Source organism: Sebastes umbrosus, chromosome 21 (genome assembly GCF_015220745.1).
Source record: "Sebastes umbrosus isolate fSebUmb1 chromosome 21, fSebUmb1.pri, whole genome shotgun sequence".
NCBI lineage: Eukaryota > Metazoa > Chordata > Actinopteri > Perciformes > Sebastidae > Sebastes > Sebastes umbrosus.
Genome location: NC_051289.1, coordinates 17,065,343 through 17,088,179, shown reverse-complemented (window position 1 = coordinate 17,088,179; position 22,837 = coordinate 17,065,343). Strand labels below are relative to the sequence as shown.

Sequence of the window (22,837 nt, the reverse complement as noted above, 5' to 3'; positions counted from 1 at the left end):
TCTTGAAATGGTCTCTAACTAATCAGCTGGCTGAGACAAAGCAGCCCCTCCTCCCTCTACCAGGCTGATGTGGGAAATGTACAGCTAATATGCACACTTCAATATTTGTTTATTTATTACAAATAATTTTGTCATCGCAATACTGAACAATGTTATCGCACATCTCATATTTTACTCGTATCCTTCAGGCCTCCACTCAGCTTAAATCCAGAGGAGCAAACTGACAAGTCAAATTCCTCAGAAAGTGTTCCACGTCAAAGAGTAAATAGTCAATAAGTGAATAATAAACACAATTCTGGACAGATGAAGACGTTTTGTCGCTATGACGATCCTGCAGAAGGACTTGTCGATAAAACCCAGCCAACCAACTTCCCCTTTTTACTCAGTTCTCAGCTTTTTCTCAGCGCTCTGTTCATGACTTCACCAGTTTACATTCCACCACTTCTCTTTAGCTGTGAGGTGTCTATGTTTCCTTGTAGAACTGAAAAGAATATTTATTAATACCAACATCATGCCTCAACTTCTTCTAAAATGTATTTCACACATGTAGGTAGCACAGAGTTTATGCTGACTTGTGCACAGTCTGTATCACTGCTGCTCTGCATTGCCGTGCTGATGAGAGAACCTCAGTGATTAAAACGCTTTGTTCACTTCAAAGGCTTTAATGCTTTTAATTCAGCAGGCTTATACACATGTATATACAAAAAAACGGTATATAATACTACAATTTAATCTTGTAGTACATTGTTAATGTGTGAACTGCTTCTTCTCATGTCACTATTTAGAATAGTTCCCCATTAAGAGCCTTTTCGGACTTATACTTGCACTGATCTGATGTACAGATTGCTAATCGCACAGCAACAGTCATATGAGGTCAGTTCACACATATGATTTATTATATCTTGATGGCAAAACTATTTGAGCTGCAATGTGTGGAGGATTTGAGTTCCCCTTTAACTGTGGCCAGTGAAGATTGCATTTTCCTCTCCAGTGTCTTTTGCTACAATAACTGACATATAAAACGTATTGTATAAGTAAAGAATAAAGGTATATTACAAATCCCACCCAAACATGATCACAAAACAACACTCATTTTTTCTTCACTTGAGCGTAGAGATCCTCTGGGACGTCAGCAGCCTGTCTTAAGCTGCTTGCTGTCTCGGACACGTTGACCTGTGCATACAGCGTATCCTGCTGCTGTCCACTGTCCTGCTCCGAGGCCGAGGACGGTTCAGGTCTCCGCTTCGAGAAGTCGATCTCTCCATAATGGATGTCTTCTTCTGTTTTGCTGGCTGGCATTTGAAGAGTCAGCTCGTCACCTCTTTGACTCTGTGAGAAAAAAGGTGATAAATTATATGTCTGAATACTGATTCAAGTTAAATTAGTTGATGCTGCTAGATTACAGTGCAACCTTTAATATTGTTGTAAAGTACTTCTAGACTGGCTGAAAAATTACACTAAATTACAACCCTCACTAGAGTCTGGCCATATCTTGAAGGTAGGGGCTATGCTGTCGCCCTTAGTGATTATTATTCAGAGCGGAGTCCCCCAGGGTTCGATTCTCGGGCCTCGATTATTTAACCTCTGTGTGCTCCTACTAGGCTAAATCACGAAAGACAAAAAGACTGCTTATCATAGCTATCCAAATAAGACCAGATCCAATCAAATAATATGGATGGAAACTTATTTCCTTCAGTTAAATCAAGATAAGAAAGTTGATTTTGCAACAAGGAGGAAAGACTCAAAGTTATCGCTCAGGTTACATTATAAAGACTAAAGGCCAACATTTTGTATTCATATACTTATCAAAACACAATGCAAATGTACAAAAGGAAGACCATAGAAAACTATGAAGAAGAGTAGGCTACCCTGATTGTTTGTTTGTTTTTTCTCACTTACATGGGCGGGGTGGGCGGAGGCGGGTAATGTTCCTATTTCTTAACCGCTTCAATGTTTCATCTTTCTTTAAAGGGACTGTTTGTAACTTCTTACACATGTAAATCAATCTGGGTCGGTGTCCATTGCGCGCTCGTGTGTGGCTACGCTGTTCAGACTCAGACTCCAACACTACACGGAAGCACCAAAAGTTATATCTAGTGAAGCCCGTCGTGCAAAACAGTGGTGGCCGCGGTCGGAGGACGCGGGGGAGACCGTAGCTTTGGTCTCCAGGGCCGGAGTCTCTGCTGTACTCTGCTCCTCTGCCTGCCTGCTTTCACTCACACACTGCGTGCGTTCTCGCTCTTTTGGTCCACCTCACTTGCATGCGCGCACACTACACACGGCAGGAGAGTTAGTTTAGCTCTGAGAATATCTAGTGAATGTTCAGCGGACGTTTGTGCAGAAATAAATGCTGCAGCTCCTCCAGACCAACAGAGGTTTTCCGTGTCTTGTGAAGTGATGGGGCTCCGGAGTGAGAAACGTTATCGTCCCCAACCGGGAGCCGGTGTCTTCCCCGTTCCCTCCGGCCGCGGTCGGGAGGCTGAGGCAGGAAAAGTTGACACTAGGATCAGCATTTATTCATGGAGAGACCTTTGTCTGGTCAGCTAACATTACTGCCAAGCAGGTGAAATATAGAGTGATATTGTGGTTTTAGCTGACGTGTGTCGCCTCACTGTTTTGACGGATGCTCGCTCACATTCATGTAGCGCGTGCACACGGGTGAGCGTGAGCAACAGGACGCTGACTTTCGTTGACTCAACGGCCACAGGTGTCGCTGTTGCAACCAATTTCTTATTCTTACAAACAGTCCCTTTAAAAAAACAAAGACAAAGGCAAGAGCAAGTCATTCCTAATGTAACTACCAGTCCTTTGTAAATGTATGTATGACTTTAGCAGACTTGGAGAATGTGTGTTTCGGAGAGTATTCATACATATTAAAATGAGTGGGAAACAAAAATTAAGGTTATGCTAACAAAACTGAAGTTATTTTGGTTTTAGTTAATTAGGCTAATGTTATAACCTTTGGTAATTGATGTATACTATGTTATTTCTGTGAAATTTAATTTCAAATCTTCCCAGTTTACATAGCTATTGAATAACACTTTAAGGTAGGATTGATAGTGTTGTTCAAATACATTTTTAGTTATATTTGTTGAAATTCTCATTGCATGACAGGGTGCTCCAACTTTAGCCATTTTCAGATCTAAACTTAAAACAGTTTATATCATCCTCCAAAGATTTTTGGAGGATGATTTCTTACAGGTTCCAAACACAGCATGTTGCCAACAGGTTGTTTTGTCACATTTGTTGTGCTTCTTAATATTTAACCTCTTAAAGATTGTCAATTTAGTATCGAGACAGATGCTTTCGACATAGTCACTATGAGCACATTTAAAATATTCACAACACACACTGTACAATGAAGTCTAATATTCACCTGAGTTTGTGGATGTTTCGACTTAAACCACCTGGAAGACATGAGAGAGCTGTCAGAATAATTATTGTACTGTCTGTTTCAGGTTAAATAAATAGTGTGCTGCCAATAGAGAGTAAAGACTGATGGGAGACAGACATAATTGAATGTGCATCAGTGGAAAGAAAATCAAAATTGAAAATCAAGTTTTGTCAAAGTCAAGTCGCAGAACAGGTGCAGAAATGAGCAAAACTGACAGATTACATACTCATCCATGCCCTCAGGGTTACCAACATAGGTTTAGGTGAAACTTTATTGCCAGAAACTGAATTAATTTCATTAATTTACTTACCAAACACAGATAGCAAGGCAGATGAGTATGATGACAAGGTTTCCTCCAAGAGCTGAACCCCACTGTAGCGAGCTGACAGAGCTCTCTGTTCATAGAAACACAAAACCAGGTGACAAAAAGAAAACAGGTTATATGTAGACATGTAACAATATAATGTGTAACCATTATTTGTATAAGGTCATTTCATAAAAAAAATAAAACAAAACAAGTGAAAAACAGAAAAGAGAGGAGAGCAGATTAGATTAAAATAAACACATTCAGTTCAGTTCTACATTTACCTGCAATATTAATCCATGACGACGTCTGATTACCGAGATCATTTGTGGCCACACAGTAATAATATTCTTTATCTGTCACAGAGGTCACCTTGAAGCTGTAAAAGACTCCTTCAGATACATTGACAGGTCCGTCTTTGCTGGTCTTGAACCAGGTGAAGCTGACGGGAGGATTGGCTCTGCTGGAGCAGGTCAGGTTCACCAGGCTACCTGCTGACACCAAACCTGATGGACTGATGGACACTGAGGTGTCTTTGGGAGCATCTGAAGAAAATGTGAGATTAACTTTATTCATTAAAATCATCCCATGAATCATCATGTGCTGACAGGATCTAATAACAAACACTTATTATCTTACATGAAACATTGAGCGTCGTTTTCTCCTCTGCTGTCTTGACTTCTTTTCCTTCATTTACAGGATATCTGGCTGAACAGGTGATGATGAATCCATCATGTTCGTCTGACAGAGTGAAGGTCTTCTGGATTGTAGTTGTGAAGGTTCGTTCTGTGTTTTCCTCTATTTTGTTGTGAGGGTCTTGTTGGAGAGTCCAGGTGAGTTCAGGAGGGGAATGTGGACAGGGAGTGAAAGCTGAACAGGTTATAGTGACCGACTGCTTCTCCTTCAGATCACCTGAGATCTCAATGCTGGGCCTCGAAGGAGAATCTGGGGTTTTAAATCAAACACAGATTGTACAATAAAAAATAGTTTATTATAGATAGAACTCTTTAAAAACCAAAGCTGACACAGAAGGTGACAATCTTGTATTGAAAATGCATAAAGTGTCTAAGGTTTACTTTTAATATCCCAAAATGTGACCATTTTAATGTCAAACTTTAACAACAGAATCAGTGTTTAATCAGAATTTAAATTCATGGCAAAGTGAAAAACCTCCAAAATTAAGAAGTTGCAACTTTCACTTTTTATTCTAAACAATAACGTTTCAGACTGACTGATAAAAAACAAAACTCTCTTACCTTTGACTGTTATTTGAAGAGGATCACAAGAAGCTGTTGCCCTGAATGGTCCGTTCTCAATTCTGAAGAAGTACCTGTCTGTGTAACTTGTGTTTACACTGGAAAATAAAGTGGTGCAGTTTTTCTGACTCAGGTCTCCAGTAAGATTCATTGGATAGATATTAACCATCCTGCTACTGTTGAAAATCACATTATTTGGATTTTTGGCAAAATCTTTGCTACTTTTAATCCACACTCCGAAGGTTGATCTTGTGCTGTTGAATTCCTCTTCTGGTTTAACTGTAAAGTTACATGGGATTTGCAGACAAGATCCACTCAGTGCTTCCATGTTCTTTGGTGCAGTAATGAATAGGGCTGTTCTTTCAGGACAAAAAGCCAATGCACCTGTGAAACAGACTCATGATGAACAAATTGTGGAGTAAAATCTGCATGAAGAGAAAGTTCATGATACACAAACTGTAATTCAGCAGCAGCATGTTTGGTCTTTTTAACAATGTCAGTATGAAACATTTCACTTTGCAGACAGAGCATGAACAGTTGGAAAAAGTAACGTCTCCAAATAAAAGTGACTGAACAAACAGCTCACCTGAAACTAAGAAGACGCTCAGTAACACGATGGCTGTCACCATTTTCACAGACTGGACTGAAATGACACTCATCACCTGGATTTGACAAAAAGTTACTTTTCATAAAACATCTTTTAAATGAAGCATTCATGTTCTTTTAAAGCCACCTCAAATGAATACATTCAAACCAGGAACTCTCCGTGTACAACCAGATGTTACTGTGTTATAATAGTGATCAATAATCTCTGCAGAGTTAAAAACAGTTTAAATATAAAATGATCCAGTGTGAGTTTATGATGTTTCTGCTAAAACAAAACCCAACAAATAAAAGTAGAGTTCATGAAAAGCAGCAAAATAAAAAAAACCTCTCTGAGTTAAACATAAAAGCAGTAAGATGTTACCTTACCAAAGGAGCCGGCAGATAAAACGAAGAAACAATTAGTTTTAAAATCAGATAATATGTGAATGTCAGCAGAACTGCAACAGACCCAGTAGCTACCCGACTTCCCTGCTAAGCCGTTGTGATATAAAAGCAAATATGAAATGACTGAAATACTGCAGAAAAAGAAGAAGAAGTCTTGGCTCCTCCTGTTCGCACCCTGTGAATGAGGAAGTCATCTTTTGAGACAACTTGAGTTCATCAGGGTGCAAATGACATATTTATTCTCAAAGATTATTTTGATCACATGACTCACAGCAAGCCTGTATGCCTTATTAGGGGCCGAACAGTTATGCTGCTGGTCCCTCTTGTTTTTGTCGATATTATCTTCTCCTGTAGTTCTTGGAGACTACTAAGACTACTAAACGTCATCATGCCGACTCGTCCGCCATTACAGCCTCGTTGTTTATACTCACGCTCATGTGACCGTGGTGTAGTTTATTTATAGCCTAATGTTAGCTTTTTACCCAATGTAAAAATCCCATTGGCATTTTGTCGAGGGAACCAGGGCGATGCTAACTTCCTGGCTGGCCTACAAAAATACGTCATCCCTGGAGCACTCTATACAGGGAGTTTTATTACGAGTAGTTTAGTTGTTGTGTTACTGTTTTGTTATTACAAAGGAGGATGATTTGAAACCATCAGTACAGATAGCTAGTGTTCATCATATCAGATTATATAACCAAAGAGTAATTTATTATACAACAAACAGCTGTTTCTTCTGTAGGAAAGCTCAGATAATACAAGTTAATACGTAGCAGCTGTATACTGTGTTATTGCTGTAACCTTCACTGTTAGCCAACAGAGATTTATAATGTATATCTGCATGTCGTTTACTGTCAGCTATCAAGTGATCCAGTTAGTTTAGATAAAGGTCTAGATGTACTCATGCTGAATTTCTTATTTTTAAACATGCAACTTCTCATTAATGTTAGCAAATACGGAAGTGGTGAAGCGGTGACGCGCTGTTGTTGACAAGGTTAATGAAGTTGTTGCCGTCTTGGTGCAGACTATATAGAGCCTCGTTGCTATTATTTTATTACCTTCATAAAGTATAGCTGCAACGTAACCCTCGGCTACACAAGCTAAAACAAAAGCAGTCTGTATGTAGTCTAACTGTTTAGCTTAGTTTTCCACATATCTTAAAATAGTTGAAAAACTAAGCAGCTGGCTGAGACAAAGCAGCTCCTCCTCCCTCTACCAGGCTGACGTAGGAAATGTATAACTAATATGCAAACTTCAATATTTGTTTATTTGTTGTCACAATACTGATCAATGTTATCGCACATCTCAGATTTTACTCGTATCCTGCAGGCCTACACTCAGCTTAAATCCAGAGGAGCAAACGACAAGTCAAGATCATCAGAAAGTGTTCCACGTCAAAGAGTAAATAGTCAATAAGTGAATAATAAACACAATTCTGGACAGAGGAAGACGTTTTGTCGCTATGACGATCCTGCAGAAGGACTTGTCGATAAAACCCAGCCAACCAACTTCCCCTTTTTACTCAGTTCTCAGCTTTTTCTCAGTGCTCTGTTCATGACTTGACTAGTTTACATCCCACCACTTCTCTTTGGCTGTGAGGTGTCTATGTTTCCTTGTAGAACTGAAAAGAGTATTTATTAATACCAACATCATGCCTCAACTTATTCTAAAGTGTATTTCACACATGTAGGTAGCACAGAGTTTATGCTGACTTGTGCACAGTCTGTATCACTGCTGCTCTGCATTGCCGTGCTGATGAGAGAACCTCAGTGATTAAAACGCTTTGTTCACTTCAAATGCTTTTAGTGCTTTTAATTCAGCAGTCTTATACACATGTATATACAAAAAAACGGTATATAATACTACAATATAATCTTGTAGTACATTGTTAATGTGTGAACTGCTTCTTCTCGTGTCACCATTTAGAATAGTTCCCCATTAAGAGCCTTTCGGACTTATACTTGCACTGATCTGATGTACAGATTGCTAATCGCACAGCAACAGTCATATGAGGTCAGTTCACACATATGATTTATTATATCTTGATGGCAAAAATATTTGAGCTGCAGGGTGTGGAGGTTTTGAGTTCCCCTTTAACTGTGGCCAGTGAAGATTGCATTTTCCTCTCCAGTGTCTTTTACTACAATAACTGACATATAAAACATTTTGTATAAGTAAAAAATAAAGGTATATTACAAATACGACCCAAACATGATCACAAAACAACACTCATTTTTTCTTCACTTGAGCGTAGAGATCCTCTGGGACGTCAGCAGCCTGTCTTAAGCTGCTCGCTGTCTGGGACACGTTGACCTGTGCATACAGCGTATCCTGCTGCTGTCCACTGTCCTGCTCCGAGGCCGAGGACGGTCCAGGTCTCCGCTTGGAGAAGTCGATCTCTCCATAATGGATGTCTTCTTCTGTTTTGCTGGCTGGCATTTGAAGAGTCAGCTCGTCACCTCTTTGAGTCTGTGAGAAAAAAGGTATTAAAGGTGTTAAATGATATGTCTGAATACTGATTGAAATTAAATTAGTTGATGCTGCTAGATTACAGTGCAACCTTTAATATTGTTGTACAGTACTTCTAGACTGGCTGAAAAATTACACTAAATTACAACCCTCACTAGAGTCTGGCCATATCTTGAAGGTAGGGGCTATGCTGTCGCCCTTAGTGATCATTATTCAGAGTGGAGTCCCCCAGGGTTCGATTCTCTAGCCTCGATTATTCAACCTCTCTGTGCTTCCACTAGGCCAAATCATAAAAGACAAAAAGACTGCTTATCATAGCTATCCAAATAAAGCTTAGATCCAAACAAATAATATGGATGGAAAGTTATTTCCTTCAGTTAAGTCAAGATAAGAAAGTTGATTTTTCAACAAGGAGGAAAGACTCAAAGTTATCGCTCAGGTTACATTATAAAGACTAAAGGCAAACATTTTGTATTCATATACTTATCAAAACACAATGCAATTATAGAAAGGGATGACCATAGAAAACTATGAAGAAGAGTAGGCTACCCTGATTGTTTGTTTGTTTTTTCTCACTTACATGGGCGGGGTGGGCGGAGGCGGGTAATGTTCCTATTTCTTAACCGCTTCAATGTTTCATCTTTCTTTAAAAAATATAGCCTAAAGGCAAGAGCAAGTCATTCCTAATGTACTAACTACCCATTATTTGAAAATGTATGTATGACTTTAGCAGACTTGGAGAATATGTGTTTTAGAGAGTATTCATACAGATTAAAATGAGTGGGAAATAACAATTAAGGTTTTGCTAACAAAACTGACGTTATTTTGGTTTCAGTTAATTAGGCTAATGTTATAACCTTTGGTAATTTGATATATATTTCGTTATTTTAGTGAAATTTAACTTTTAATCTTCCCAGTTTACATAGCTATTGAATAACACTTAAAGGTAGGATTAATAGTGTTGTTCAAATACATTTTTGTTATATTTGTTGAAATTCTCATTACATGACAGGGTGTTTACAGTTTGCTTACAGTTTCCAAACACAGCATGTTGCCAACAGGTTGTTTTGTCACATTTGTTGTGCTTCTTCATATTTAACCTCTCAAAGATTGTCAACTTAGTATTGAGACAGATGTTTTCAACATAGTCACTGTGAGCAGATTTAAAATATTCACCACACACACTGTACAATGAAGTTTAATATTCACCTGAGTTTGTGGACGTTTTGACTTAAACCACCTGGAAGACATGAGAGAGCTGTCAGAAAAATTATTGTACTGTCTGTTTCAGGTTAAATTAATAGTGTGCTGCCAACAGACAGTAAGGACTGATGGGAGACAGACAATATTGAATATGCATCAGTGGAAAGAAAATCCAGATTGAAACTAAAGGTTTGTCAAAGTCAAGTCACAGAACAGGTGCAGAAATGAGCAAAACTGACGGATCACAACATAGGTTTAGGTGAAACTTTATTGCCAGAAACTGAATTAATTTAACTAATTAACTTACCAAACACAGATAGAAAGGCAGATAAGTATGATGACAAGGATCCCTCCAAGAGCTGAACCCCACTGTAGCGAGCTGACAGAGCTGATGGACACTGAGGTGTCTTTGTGAGCATCTGAGAAAATGTGAGATTCACTTTATTCATTAAAATCATCCCATGAATCATCATGTGCTGACAGGATCAAATAACAAACACTTATTATCTTACATGAAACACTGAGCGTCGTTCTCTCCTCTGCTGTCTTGACGTCTTTTCCTTCATTTACAGGATATCTGGCTGAACAGGTGATGATGAATCCATCATGTTCGTCTGACAGAGTGAAGGTTGTCTGGATTTTAGTTGTGAAGGTTCGATCTGTGTTTTCCTCTATTTTGTTGTGAGGGTCTTGTTGGAGAGTCCAGGTGAGTTCAGGAGGGGAGTGTGGACAGGGAGTGAAAGCTGAGCAGGTTATAGTGACCGACTGCTTCTCCTTCAGATCACCTGAGATCTCAATGCTGGGCCTCGGAGGAGAATCTGGAGTTTCAAATCAAACACAGTTTGTACAATAAAAACAGGTTATGATAGATTAGAACACTTTTTAAATGCCAAAGCTGACACAGAAGATGACAATCTTGTATTGGAAATGCATAAAGTGTCTAACGTTTGCTTTTTAATATCCCAAATGTGACCATCTTAATGTCAAACTGTAACAACAGAATCAGTGTTTAATCAGAATTTAAATTCATGGCAAAGTGAAAAACCTCCAAAATTAAAAAGTTGCAACTTTCACTTTTTATTCTAAACAATAACATTTTAGACTGACTGATAAAAAACAAAACTCTCTTACCTTTGACTGTTATTTGAAGAGGATCACAAGAAGCTGTTGCCCTGAATGGTCCGTTCTTAATTCTGAAGAAGTACCAGTCTGTGTAATTTGTGATTAAACTGGAAAATAAAGTGGTGCAGTTTTTCTGACTCAGGTCTCCAGTAAGACTCATTGGGAACTTATTATTCTTCCTGCTGCTGTTGAAAATCCCATTTTGTCGTTCGTGGTAAAACTTTTTGCTACTTTTAATCCACACTCCGAAGGTTGGTCTTGTGCTGTTGAATTTCTCTCTTTGTTTAACTCTAAAGTTACATGGGATTTGCAGACAAGATCCACTCAGTGCTTGTGCAGTCATGAATAGGGATGGGCTTTTAGGACAATCAGCCAAAGCACCTGCAAATTGTTGAGCAAAATCTGCATGGAGAGAAAGTTCATGATGCACAAACTGTAATTCAGCAGCAGCATGTTTGGTCTTTTTAACAATATCAGTATGAAACATTTCACTGCAGACAGAGCATGAACAGTTGGAAAAAGTAATGTCTCCAAATAAAAGTGATTGAACAAACAGCTCACCTGAAACTAAGAAGACGCTCAGTAACACGATGGCTGTCACCATTTTCACAGACTGGACTGAAATGACACTCATCACCTGGATTTGACAAAAAGTTACTTTTCATAAAATATATTTTTAAACAAAGCATTCATGTTCTTTTAAAGCCACCTCAAATTAATACATTCAAACCAGGAACTATCCATGTACAGCCAGATGTTACTGTGTTATAATAGTGATCAATAAGCTCTGCAGAGTTAAAAACAGTTTAAATATAAAATGATCCAGTGTGAGTTTATGATGTTTCTGCTAAAACAAAACCCAACAAATAAAAGTAGAGTTCATGAAAAGCAGAAAAATCAAAGAAAACTCTGAGTTAAACATAAAAGCAGTAACATGTTACCTTACCAAAGGAGCCGGCGGCTAAAAGGAAGAAACAATTAGTTTTAAAATCCGACAATTTGTGAATGTCAGCAGAACTGCAACAGACCCAGTAGCTACCCGACTTCCCTGCTAAGCCGTTGTGATATAAAAGCAAATATGAAATGACTGAAATACTGCAGAAAAAGAAGAAGAAGCAGCCTTCGCTCCTCCTGCTCACACCCTTTGAGTGAGGAAGTCATCTTGTTTTCAGACAACTTGATCTCATCAGGGTACAAATTACTTTTTTATTCTCAAAGATTATTGTCATCACATGACTCGCAGCAAGCCTGTATGTCTTATCTTCTCTTGTAGTTCATGTTACATCAATCACAATATTGATATATTAAACAAATGTAAAAAATCTGAAAACATGTCGTTAAGGTGAACAGTAGATATAAAATATAGACATGTACTGTATAGAGGGAGTTTTATTTCGAGTAGTTTAGATGTTGTGTTACTGTTTTGTTGTTACAAAGGAGGATGATTTGAGACCATCAGTACAGATAGCCAGTGTTCATCATATCAGATCATATAACCAAAGAGTAATTTATTATACAACAAACAGCTGTTTCTTCTGTAGGAAAGCTCAGATAATACAAGTTAATACATAGCAGCTGTATACTGTGTTATTGCTGTAACCTTCACTGAGATCCTCTGGGACGTCAGTAGCCTGTCTTAAGCTGCTTGCTGTCTCGGACACGTTGACCTGTGCATACAGCGTATCCTGCTGCTGTCCACTGTCCTGCTCCGAGGCCGAGGACAGTTCAGGTCTCCGCTTCGAGAAGTCGATCTCTCCATAATGGATGTCTTCTTCTGTTTTGCTGGTTGGCATTTGAAGAGTCAGCTCGTCACCTCTTTGACTCTGTGAGAAAAAAGGTGATAAATTATATGTCTGAATACTGATTCAAGTTAAATTAGTTGATGCTGCTAGATTACAGTGCAACCTTTAATATTGTTGTAAAGTACTTCTAGACTGGCTGAAAAATTACACTAAATTACAACCCTCACTAGAGTCTGGCCATATCTTGAAGGTAGGGGCTATGCTGTCGCCCTTAGTGATCATTATTCAGAGAGTGGAGTCCCCCAGGGTTCGATTCTCGGGCCTCGATTATTTAACCTCTGTGTGCTTCTACTAGGCTAAATCATGAAAGACAAAAAGACTGCTTATCATAGCTATCCAAATAAGACCAGATCCAATCAAATAATATGGATGGAAACTTATTTCCTTCAGTTAAATCAAGATAAGAAAGTTGATTTTGCAACAAGGAGGAAAGACTCAAAGTTATCGCTCAGGTTACATTATAAAGACTAAAGGCCAACATTTTGTATTCATATACTTATCAAAACACAATGCAATTATACAAAGGGATGACCATAGAAAACTATGAAGAAGAGTAGGCTACCCTGATTGTTTGTTTGTTTTTTCTCACTTACATGGGCGGGGTGGGCGGAGGCGGGTAATGTTCCTGTTTCTTAACCGCTTCAATGTTTCATCTTTCTTTAAAGGGACTGTTTGTAACTTCTTACACGTATAAATCAATCTGGGTCGGTGTCCATTGCGCGCTCGTGTGTGGCTACGCTGTTCAGACTCAGACTCCAACACTACACGGAAGCACCAAAAGTTGTATCTAGTGAAGCCCGTCGTGCAAAACAGTGTTGGCTGCGGTCGGAGGACGCGGGGGAGACCGTAGCTTTGGTCTCCAGGGCCGGAGTCTCTGCTGTACTCTGCTCCTCTGCCTGCCTGCTTTCACTCACACACTGCGTGCGTTCTCGCTCTTTCGGTCCACCTCACTTGCATGCGCGCACACTACACACGGCAGGAGAGTTAGTTTAGCTCTGAGAATATCTAGTGAATGTTCAGCGGACGTTTGTGCAGAAATAAATGCTGCAGCTCCTCCAGACCAACAGAGGTTTTCCGTGTCTTGTGAAGTGATGGGGCTCCGGAGTGAGAAACGTTATCGTCCCCAACCGGGAGCCGGTGTCTTCCCCGTTCCCTCCGGCCGCGGTCGGGAGGCTGAGGCAGGAAAAGTTGACACTAGGATCAGCATTTATTCATGGAGAGACCTTTGTCTGGTCAGCTAACATTACTGCCAAGCAGGTGAAATATAGAGTGATATTGTGGTTTTAGCTGACGTGTGTCGCCTCACTGTTTTGACGGATGCTCGCTCACATTCATGTAGCGCGTGCACACGGGTGAGCGTGAGCAACAGGACGCTGACTTTCGTTGACTCAACGGCCACAGGTGTCGCTGTTGCAACCAATTTCTTATTCTTACAAACAGTCCCTTTAAAAAAACAAAGACAAAGGCAAGAGCAAGTCATTCCTAATGTAACTACCAGTCCTTTGTAAATGTATGTATGACTTTAGCAGACTTGGAGAATGTGTGTTTCGGAGAGTATTCATACATATTAAAATGAGTGGGAAACAAAAATTAAGGTTATGCTAACAAAACTGAAGTTATTTTGGTTTTAGTTAATTAGGCTAATGTTATAACCTTTGGTAATTGATGTATACTATGTTATTTCTGTGAAATTTAATTTCAAATCTTCCCAGTTTACATAGCTATTGAATAACACTTTAAGGTAGGATTGATAGTGTTGTTCAAATACATTTTTTGTTATATTTGTTGAAATTCTCATTGCATGACAGGGTGCTCCAACTTTAGCCATTTTCAGATCTAAACTTAAAACAGTTTATATCATCCTCCAAAGATTTTTGGAGGATGATTTCTTACAGGTTCCAAACACAGCATGTTGCCAACAGGTTGTTTTGTCACATTTGTTGTGCTTCTTAATATTTAACCTCTTAAAGATTGTCAATTTAGTATCGAGACAGATGCTTTCGACATAGTCACTGTGAGCAGATTTAAAATATTCACAACACACACTGTACAATGAAGTCTAATATTCACCTGAGTTTGTGGATGTTTCGACTTAAACCACCTGGAAGACATGAGAGAGCTGTCAGAATAATTATTGTACTGTCTGTTTCAGGTTAAATAAATAGTGTGCTGCCAATAGAGAGTAAGGACTGATGGGAGACAGACATAATTGAATGTGCATCAGTGGAAAGAAAATCAAAATTGAAAATCAAGTTTTGTCAAAGTCAAGTCGCAGAACAGGTGCAGAAATGAGCAAACCTGACAGATTACATACTCATCCATGCCCTCAGGGTTACCAACATAGGTTTAGTTGAAACTTTATTGCCAGAAACTGAATTAATTTAATTCATTTACTTACCAAACACAGATAGCAAGGCAGATGAGTATGATGACAAGGATCCCTCCAAGAGCTGAACCCCACTGTAGCGAGCTGACAGAGCTCTCTGTTCATAGAAACACAAAACCAGGTGACTAAAAGAAAACAGTTTATATGTAGACATGTAACAATATAATGTGTAACCGTTATTTGTATAAGGTCATTTCATAAAAAAAAACTAAAACAAAACAAGTGAAAAACAGAAAAGAGAGGAGAGCAGATTAAATTAAATTAAACAGATTCAGTTCAGTTCTACATTTACCTGCATTATTAATCCGTGGTGACATCTGATTACCGAGATCATTTGTGGCCACACAGTAATGATCTTCTATATCTGTCACAGAGGTCACCTTGAAGCTGTAAAAATCTCCTTCAGATACACTGACAGGTCCGTCTTTGCTGGTCTTGAACCAGGTGAAGTTGACGGGAGGATTGGCTCTGCTGGAGCAGGTCAGGTTCACCAGACTACCTGCTGACACCAAACCTGATGGACTGATGGACACTGAGGTGTTCTTCGGAGCATCTGGGGAAAATGTGAGATTAACTTTATTCATTAAAATCATTCCATGAATCATCATGTGCTGACAGGATCTAATAACAAACACTTTATTATCTTACATGAAACATTGAGCTTCGTTCTCTCCTCTGCTGTCTTGACGTCTTTTCCTTCATTTACAGGATATCTGGCTGAACAGGTGATGATGAATCCATCATGTTCGTCTGACAGAGTGAAGGTCTTCTGGATTTTAGTTGTGAAGGTTCGATCTGTGTTTTCCTCTATTTTGTTGTGAGGGTCTTGTTGGAGAGTCCAGGTGAGTTCAGGAGGGGAGTGTGGACAGGGAGTGAAAGCTGAACAGGTTATAGTGACCGACTGCTTCTCCTTCAGATCACCTGAGATCTCAATGCTGGGCCTCGGAGGAGAATCTGGAGTTTCAAATCAAACACAGATTGTACAATAAAAAATAGATCATGATAGATTAGAACACTTTTTAAATGCCAGAGCTGACACAGAAGGTGACAATCTTGTATTGAAACTGCATAAAGTGTCTACGGTTTGCTTTTTAATATCCCCAAATTTGAAATTTTAATGTCAAACTGTAACAACAGAATCAGTGTTTAATCAGAATTTAAATTCATGGCAAAGTGAAAAACCTCCAAAATTAAAAAGTTGCAAATTTCATTTTTTATTCTAAACAATAACATTATATACTGACTGATAAAAAACAAAACTCTCTTACCTTTGACTGTTATTTGAAGAGGATCACAAGAAGCTGTTGCCCTGAATGGTCTGTTCTCAATTCTGAAGAAGTACCAGTCTGTGTAACTTGTGATTAAACTGGAAAATAAAGTGGTGCAGTTATTCTGACTCAGGTCTCCAGTAAGACTCATTGGATAGATATTATCCATCCCGCTACTGTTGAAAATCACATTTTGTGACTTGTCTGAAAAATGTTTGTCACTTTTAATCCAAACTCCGAAGGTTGTTCTTGTACCGTCAAATGTCTGTAGAGCGCTATTGTTACCACTAAAGTTACATGGGATTTGCAGACAAGATCCAATCAGTGCTTCCATCTGCTTTGGTGCAGTAATGAAGAGGGCTGACCCTTCAGGACAATCAGCCAAAGCACCTGTGAAACAGACTCGTGATGAACAAATTGTGAAGCAAAATGTGCATGAAGAGAAAGTTCATGATGCACAAACTGTAATTCAGCAGCAGCATGTTTGGTCTTTTTAACAATGTCAGTATTAAACATTTCACTTTGCAGACAGAGCATGAACAGTTGGAAAAAGTAACGTCTTCAAATAAAAGTGACTGAACAAACAGCTCACCTGAAACTAAGAAGACGCTCAGCAACACGATGGCTGTCACCATTTTCACAGACTGGACTGAAATGACACTCATCACCTGGATTTGACAAAAAGTTACTTTTCATAAAACATCTTTTAAACGAAGCATTCATATTATTTTAAAGCCACCTCAAATTAATACATTCAAACAAGGAACTCTCCGTGTACAACCAGATGTTACTGTGTTATAATAGTGATTAATAATCTCTGCAGAGTTGAAAACAGTTTAAATATAAAATGATCCAGTGTGAGTTTATGATGTTTCTGCTAAAACAAAACCCAACAAATAAAAGTAGAGTTCATGAAAAGTAGCCAAATAAAATAAAACTCTCTGAGTTAAACATAAAAGCAGAAACATGTTACCTTACCAAAGAAGCCGGCAGCTAAAACGAAGAAACAATTAGTTTTAAAATCAGACAATTTGTGAATGTCAGCAGAACTGCAACAGACCCAGTAGCTACCCGACTTCCCTGCTAAGCTGTTGTGATATAAAAGCAAACATGAAATGACTGAAATACAGCAGAAAAAGAAGAAGAAGAAGTCTTCGCTCCTCCTGTTTGCACCCTGTGAGTGAGGAAGTCATCTTTTGAGACAACTTGATCTTATCAGGGTGCGAATGACATATTTATTCTCAAAGATTAATTTTTATCACATGACTCACAGCAAGCCTGTATGCCTTATTAGGGGCAGAACAGTTATGCTGCTGGTCCCTCCTGTTTTTGTCAATATTATCTTCTCCTGTAGTTCTTGGAGACTACTAAGACTACTAAACGTCATCATGCCAACTCCTCCGCCATTACAGCCTCGTTGTTTATACTCACGCTCATGCGACCGTGGTGTAGTTTATTTATAGCCTAATGTTAGCTTTTTACTTCATAAAAGTGGTGTTCATTTGTGGAGATTATCTTGCTGAACAAAACGTGTAAGTATCATAAACGTTTGTTTGCCAAGGAGCTTATTTTCTGCAATAATCCAAATTCCAATTTAAAAATCCCATTGGCTTTTTGTCGAGGGAACCAGGGCGATGCTAACTTCCTGGCTGTCCTACAAAAATACGTCATCCCTGGAGCACTCTATAGAGGGAGTTTTATTTTTTATTTTGTTGTCTTACTGTTTTGTTATTACAAAGCAGGATGGTTTGAGACCATCACTACAGATAGCCAGTGTTTAATTAGACAAATATGCAAGAAACTCATCATATCAGATCATATAATCAAAGAGTAATTTATTATACAACAAACAGCTGTTTCTTCTGTAGGAAAGCTCAGATAATACAAGTTAATACGTAGCAGCTGTATACTGTGTTGTTGCTGTAACCTTCACTGTTAGCCAACAGAGATTTATAATGTATATCTGCATGTCGTTTACTGTCAGCTATCAAGTGATCCAGTTAGTTTAGATAAAGGTCTAGATGTACTCATGCTGAATTTCTTATTTTTAAACATGCAACTTCTCATTAATGTTAGCAAATACGGAAGTGGTTAAGCTGTGACGCGCTGTTGTTGACAAGGTTAATGAAGTTGTTGCCGTCTTGGTGCAGACTATACGGAGCCCCCGTGCTTTTATTTTATTACCTTCATAAAGTATAGCTGCAACGTAACCCTCGGCTACACAAGCTAAAACAAAAGCAGTCTGTATGTAGTCTAACTGTTTAGCTTAGTTTGCCACGTATCTTAAAATGGTTTTAAACTAAGCAGCTGGCTGAGACAAAGCAGCCCCTCCTCCCTCTACCAGGCTGACGTGGGAAATGTACAGCTAATAAGCACACTTCAATATTTGTTTATTTTTTACATGTCATATTGTCATCACAATACTGAACAATGTTATCGCACATCTCAGATTTTACTCGTATCCTGCAGGCCTACACTCAGCTTAAATCCAGAGGAGCAAACTAACAAGTCAAGTACCTCAGAAAGTGTTCCACGTCAAAGAGTAAATAGTCAATAAGTGAATAATAAACACAATTCTGGACTGATGAAGACGTTTTGTCGCTATGACGATCCTGCAGAAGGACTTTTCGATAAAACCCAGCCAACCAACTTCCCCTTTTTACTCAGTTCTCAGCTTTTTCTCAGCGCTCCTTTCATGACTTCACCAGTTTACATCCCACCACTTCTCTTTAGCTGTGAGGTGTCTATGTTTCCTTGTAGAACTGAAAAGAGTATTTATTAATACCAACATCATGCCTCAACTTATTCTAAAGTGTATTTCACACATGTAGGTAGCACAGAGTTTATGCTGACTTGTGCACAGTCTGTATCACTGCTGCTCTGCATTGCCGTGCTGATGAGAGAACCTCAGTGATTAAAACGCTTTGTTCACTTCAAATGCTTTTAATTCAGCAGTCTCATACACATGTATATACAAACATGAATGAGAAAATACCTGATCAAAATTAACACTTTCTGCTTCCTCATCACCTGAATTTAACTGTCCTTTTTTTTTTTAAAATATATATATTCACATGCAAAGAAACCTTCTTGAGGCAATGAAAATAATTACCATAAGAATGCCATAAATCAGCACAATCTTACACAAACTAATGATGAAGCTGCTATATATTATACTCATGTTATCTAATGCCCTGTTTGCACTCTGTTCATCTTACCAATCTTCTGCAAAGTAAAGCCATTTAATATTTAAGAACTAGCTGAATAAGAAATAGAGAAATATTCCATTTATGGTGAACATGACATCATCTTCTTCTCCTTCATGATGCTTGGATCTCAATCACTCTGTTGACATAGTCTGCTTCTACTGCGTCCTGTGGACATGAAACAACAGAGAGAGAGAGAGAAGAGAGTGTAGAGAGAGCTCTGTAGAGAGAGTCTACCGTGGTTTAAGAGAATGCTCTGCAGCACATTTTATTGTTGAAAGAATAATGTACCTGTTGCTCACCTTCACTGGTTTGTTGCAGCATCTTGATCTAAACCACCTGAAAGAAAAGGAAACAAAGGAATAAAAGTGATAAATGAACTTTTCAAAGAGAACAATAAGTCTTTAGCTGCAAATGACCATATCATAGAAAAGTTTGTCTCACCACTCAAAGATGACCAACGTACTGACGAGCAATATGATTCCCAGGATCTTCACTATGACTTGAACACCAATCAGTCCAGACTGTTGATCACCTGCAACACAATCACATTGTCACCCTTGACTTAATGGGAAACTCTAAAACAAACCATAATTCCTGCGGTTACCTTCAAATACCAACTGACGTCCCGTCGACAGCTGAATGTCCAGATCATTTCTGCATCCACAATAATACAATCTGCCTCGATCACTGCTGGTCACCATAAAGCCGTAAACCTGTGCATCAACTTTGATAATTTCCAGTCTGCCATCACTGGTCATGAACCAGACAAAGTTGACAACAGGGTTTCCTCTGCAGGAGCAAGTCAGATTCACCACGCTGCCGACTGACACTGGATCAGTTGGACTGATGACCACCGAGGTGTCCCTGGGAGAGTCTGGAGGATTTGGCACATGGAATGATGAGGAAAAGATCAGCTGTTTTGCCACCTGCTGTCATCGTCATAAAACAATATGAAATAAGTCTTACATGAAACACTGAGCGTCGTTCTCTCCTCTGCTGTCTTGACGTCTTTTCCTTCATTTACAGGATATCTGGCTGAACAGGTGATGATGAATCCATCATGTTCGTCTGACAGAGTGAAGGTTGTCTGGATTTTAGTTGTGAAGGTTCGATCTGTGTTTTCCTCTATTTTGTTGTGAGGGTTTTGTTGGAGAGTCCAGGTGAGTTCAGGAGGGAAGTGTGGACAGGGAGTGAAAGCTGAGCAGGTTATAGTGACAGACTGATTCTCCTTCAGATCACCTGAGATCTCAATGCTGGGCCTCGGAGGAGAATCTGGGGTTTCAAATCAAACACAGTTTGTACAATAAAAAATAGATCATGATAGATTAGAAAACTTTTTAAATGCCAAAGCTGACACAGAAGGTGACAATCTTGTATTGAAAATACATAAAGTATATAAAGTTTGCTTTTTAATATCCCAAAATATGACCATTTTAATGTCAAACTGTAACAACAGAATCAGTGTTTAATCAGAATTTAAATTCATGGCAAAGTGAAAAAAGTTGCAACTTTCACTTTTTATTCTCAACAATAATGTTTCAGACTGACTGATAAAAAACAAAACGCTCTTACCTTTGACTGTTATTTGAAGAGGATCACAAGAAGCTATTGCCAGAAATGGTCTGTTCTCAATTCTGAAGTAGTACCAGTCTGTGTAACTTGTGTTTACACTGGAAAATAAAGTGTTGCAGTTTTTCTGACTCAGGTCTCCAGTAAGACTCATTGGATAGATATTATTCATCCTGCTACTGTTGAAAATCACATTATTTTGATTTTTAGCAACACGTGTGCTACTTTTAATCCACACTCCGAAGGTTGTTCTTGTACCGTCAAATGTCTCTTGAGCGTTTATGTTAAAACTAAAGTTACATGGGATTTGCAGACAGGATCCACTCAGTGCTTCCATCTGCTTTGGTGTATTAATGAATAGGGCTGACTCCTCAGGACAATCAGCCAAAGCACCTGTGAAACAGACTCGTGATGAACAAATTGTGGAGCAAAATCTGCATGAAGAGAAAGTTCATGATGCACAAACTGTAATTCAGCAGCAGCATGTTTGGTCTTTTTAACAATGTCAGTATGAAACATTTCACTTTGCAGACAGAGCATGAACAGTTGGAAAAAGTAACGTCTTCAAATAAAAGTGACTGAACAAACAGCTCACCTGAAACTAAGAAGACACTCAGCAACACGATGGCTGTCACCATTTTCACAGACTGGACTGAAATGACACTCATCACCTGGATTTGGCAAAAAGTTATTTTCATAAAACATCTTTTAAATGAAGCATTCATGTTCTTTTAAAGCCACCTCAAATGAATACATTCAAAACAGGAACTCTCCGTGTACAACCAGATGTTACTGTGTTATAATAGTGATCAATAAGCTCTGCAGAGTTAAAAACAGTTTAAATATAAAATGATCCAGTGAGTTTATGATGTTACCTTACCAAAGGAGCCGGCAGCTAAAATGAAGAAACAATTAGTTTTAAAATCAGACAATTTGTGAATGTCAGCAGAACTGCAACAGACCCAGTAGCTACCCGACTTCCCTGCTAAGCTGTTGTGATATAAAAGCAAAAAAGAAGAAGAAGTCTTCACTCCTCCTGCTCACATCCTGTGAGTGAGGAAGTCATCTTTTGAGACAACTTGATCTCATCAGGGTGCGAATGACATATTTATTCTCAAGAATTTTAATCACATGACTCACAGCAAGCCTGTATGCCTTATTAGGGGCAGAACAGTTATGCTGCTGGTCCCTCTTGTTTTTGTCAATATTATCTTCTCCTGTAGTTCTTGGAGACTACTAAGACTACTAAACGTCATCATGCCAACTCGTCCACCATTACAGCCTCGTTGTTTATACTCACGCTCATATGACTGTGGTGTAGTTTATTTATAGCCTAATGTTAGCTTTTTACTTCATAAAAGTGGTGTTCATTTGTGAAGATTATCTTGCTGAACAAAACGTATAAGTATCATAAACGTTTGTTTGCCACCGAGCTTGTTTTCTGAAATAATCCAAAACCCAATTTAAAAATCCCATTGACTTTTTGTCGAGGGAACCAGGGCGATGCTAACTTCCTGGCTGGCCTACAAAAATATGTCATCACTGGAGCACTCTGTAGAGGGAGTTTTATTATGAGTGGTTTAGTTGTTGTGGTACTGTTTTGTTTTTACAAAGTAGGATGGTTTGCTGTAACCCTGACTGTTAGCCAACAGAGATTTATAATGTATATCTGCATGTCGTTCACTGTCAACTATCAAGTGATCCAGTTGGTTTACATAAAGATCTAGATGTACTCATGCTGAATTTCTTCATTTTAAACATGCAACTTCTCAGTAATGTTAGCAAATACAGAAGTGGTGAAGCGGTGAAGTGGTGAAGTGGTGATGCCTGCTGTTGACAAGGTTAAAGAAGTTGTTGCCGTCTTG

The 22,837-nt window shown here is 38.8% G+C and overlaps 4 protein-coding genes across 5 annotated transcripts in view; all 4 read right to left on the bottom strand.

Annotated features, from left to right (window-relative positions):
* Positions 1 to 787: 787 nt before the first annotated feature.
* The window catches only part of LOC119480864 (B-cell receptor CD22-like), a 37,881-nt gene continuing 15,831 nt past the window's right edge, over positions 788 to 22,837 (bottom strand). Inside the window, exons 6-8 of the mRNA XM_037757478.1 lie at positions 14,939 to 15,023; positions 14,611 to 14,641; positions 788 to 1,329 (exon numbers count right to left, since the gene is read on the bottom strand). Coding sequence (XP_037613406.1) covers positions 1,090 to 1,329; positions 14,611 to 14,641; positions 14,939 to 15,023 — 356 coding nt within the window. The 3' untranslated portion in view covers positions 788 to 1,089. The remainder of the gene's footprint in view (positions 1,330 to 14,610; positions 14,642 to 14,938; positions 15,024 to 22,837) is intronic.
* LOC119480862 (B-cell receptor CD22-like) lies at positions 7,813 to 17,271 on the bottom strand. 2 transcript variants are annotated; one of them, XM_037757476.1, is made up of 7 exons: positions 17,173 to 17,271; positions 11,300 to 11,375; positions 10,748 to 11,119; positions 10,129 to 10,434; positions 9,924 to 10,035; positions 9,623 to 9,653; positions 7,813 to 8,413 (listed from the first exon to the last, which is right to left on the bottom strand). In XM_037757476.1, exons 2-7 carry the CDS (start codon positions 11,370 to 11,372, stop codon positions 8,174 to 8,176), a joined length of 1,134 nt encoding a protein of 377 aa, XP_037613404.1. In that variant the 5' UTR covers positions 11,373 to 11,375; positions 17,173 to 17,271; the 3' UTR covers positions 7,813 to 8,173. The 2 variants fall into 2 exon arrangements, with proteins under 2 accessions (XP_037613404.1, XP_037613405.1); XM_037757477.1 differs by lacking the exon at positions 17,173 to 17,271 and adding an exon at positions 11,685 to 11,830.
* Positions 15,166 to 17,275, bottom strand: LOC119480866 (vascular cell adhesion protein 1-like). The gene is made up of 5 exons (XM_037757480.1): positions 17,168 to 17,275; positions 16,787 to 16,862; positions 16,195 to 16,584; positions 15,575 to 15,880; positions 15,166 to 15,479 (listed from the first exon to the last, which is right to left on the bottom strand). Exons 2-5 carry the CDS (start codon positions 16,857 to 16,859, stop codon positions 15,178 to 15,180), a joined length of 1,071 nt encoding a protein of 356 aa, XP_037613408.1. The 5' UTR covers positions 16,860 to 16,862; positions 17,168 to 17,275; the 3' UTR covers positions 15,166 to 15,177.
* Positions 19,303 to 21,972, bottom strand: LOC119480860 (B-cell receptor CD22-like). Its single transcript, XM_037757474.1, has 8 exons — positions 21,853 to 21,972; positions 21,568 to 21,643; positions 20,976 to 21,365; positions 20,370 to 20,675; positions 20,008 to 20,277; positions 19,845 to 19,935; positions 19,703 to 19,739; positions 19,303 to 19,568 (listed from the first exon to the last, which is right to left on the bottom strand). Exons 2-8 carry the CDS (start codon positions 21,638 to 21,640, stop codon positions 19,515 to 19,517), a joined length of 1,221 nt encoding a protein of 406 aa, XP_037613402.1. The 5' UTR covers positions 21,641 to 21,643; positions 21,853 to 21,972; the 3' UTR covers positions 19,303 to 19,514.

Excerpts from the sequence above, each read along its gene's own strand:
- LOC119480862 (XM_037757476.1), bottom strand. The coding sequence starts at position 11,372 with ATGAGTGTCATTTCAGTCCAGTCTGTGAAAATGGTGACAGCCATCGTG. Across the intron at positions 11,120-11,299 it reads GAGCGTCTTCTTAGTTTCAG|GTGCTTTGGCTGATTGTCCT; the intron begins GTGAGCTGTTTG and ends AACAATTTGCAG. Across the intron at positions 10,435-10,747 it reads TCTTCAAATAACAGTCAAAG|ATTCTCCTCCGAGGCCCAGC; the intron begins GTAAGAGAGTTT and ends TTGAAACTCCAG.
- LOC119480866 (XM_037757480.1), bottom strand. The coding sequence starts at position 16,859 with ATGAGTGTCATTTCAGTCCAGTCTGTGAAAATGGTGACAGCCATCGTG. Across the intron at positions 16,585-16,786 it reads GAGCGTCTTCTTAGTTTCAG|GTGCTTTGGCTGATTGTCCT; the intron begins GTGAGCTGTTTG and ends TCTGTTTCACAG. Across the intron at positions 15,881-16,194 it reads TCTTCAAATAACAGTCAAAG|ATTCTCCTCCGAGGCCCAGC; the intron begins GTAAGAGAGTTT and ends TTGAAACTCCAG.
- LOC119480860 (XM_037757474.1), bottom strand. The coding sequence starts at position 21,640 with ATGAGTGTCATTTCAGTCCAGTCTGTGAAAATGGTGACAGCCATCGTG. Across the intron at positions 19,936-20,007 it reads ACGTCAGTTGGTATTTGAAG|GTGATCAACAGTCTGGACTG; the intron begins GTAACCGCAGGA and ends ATTGTGTTGCAG. Across the intron at positions 19,740-19,844 it reads ACGTTGGTCATCTTTGAGTG|GTGGTTTAGATCAAGATGCT; the intron begins GTGAGACAAACT and ends CTTTTCTTTCAG.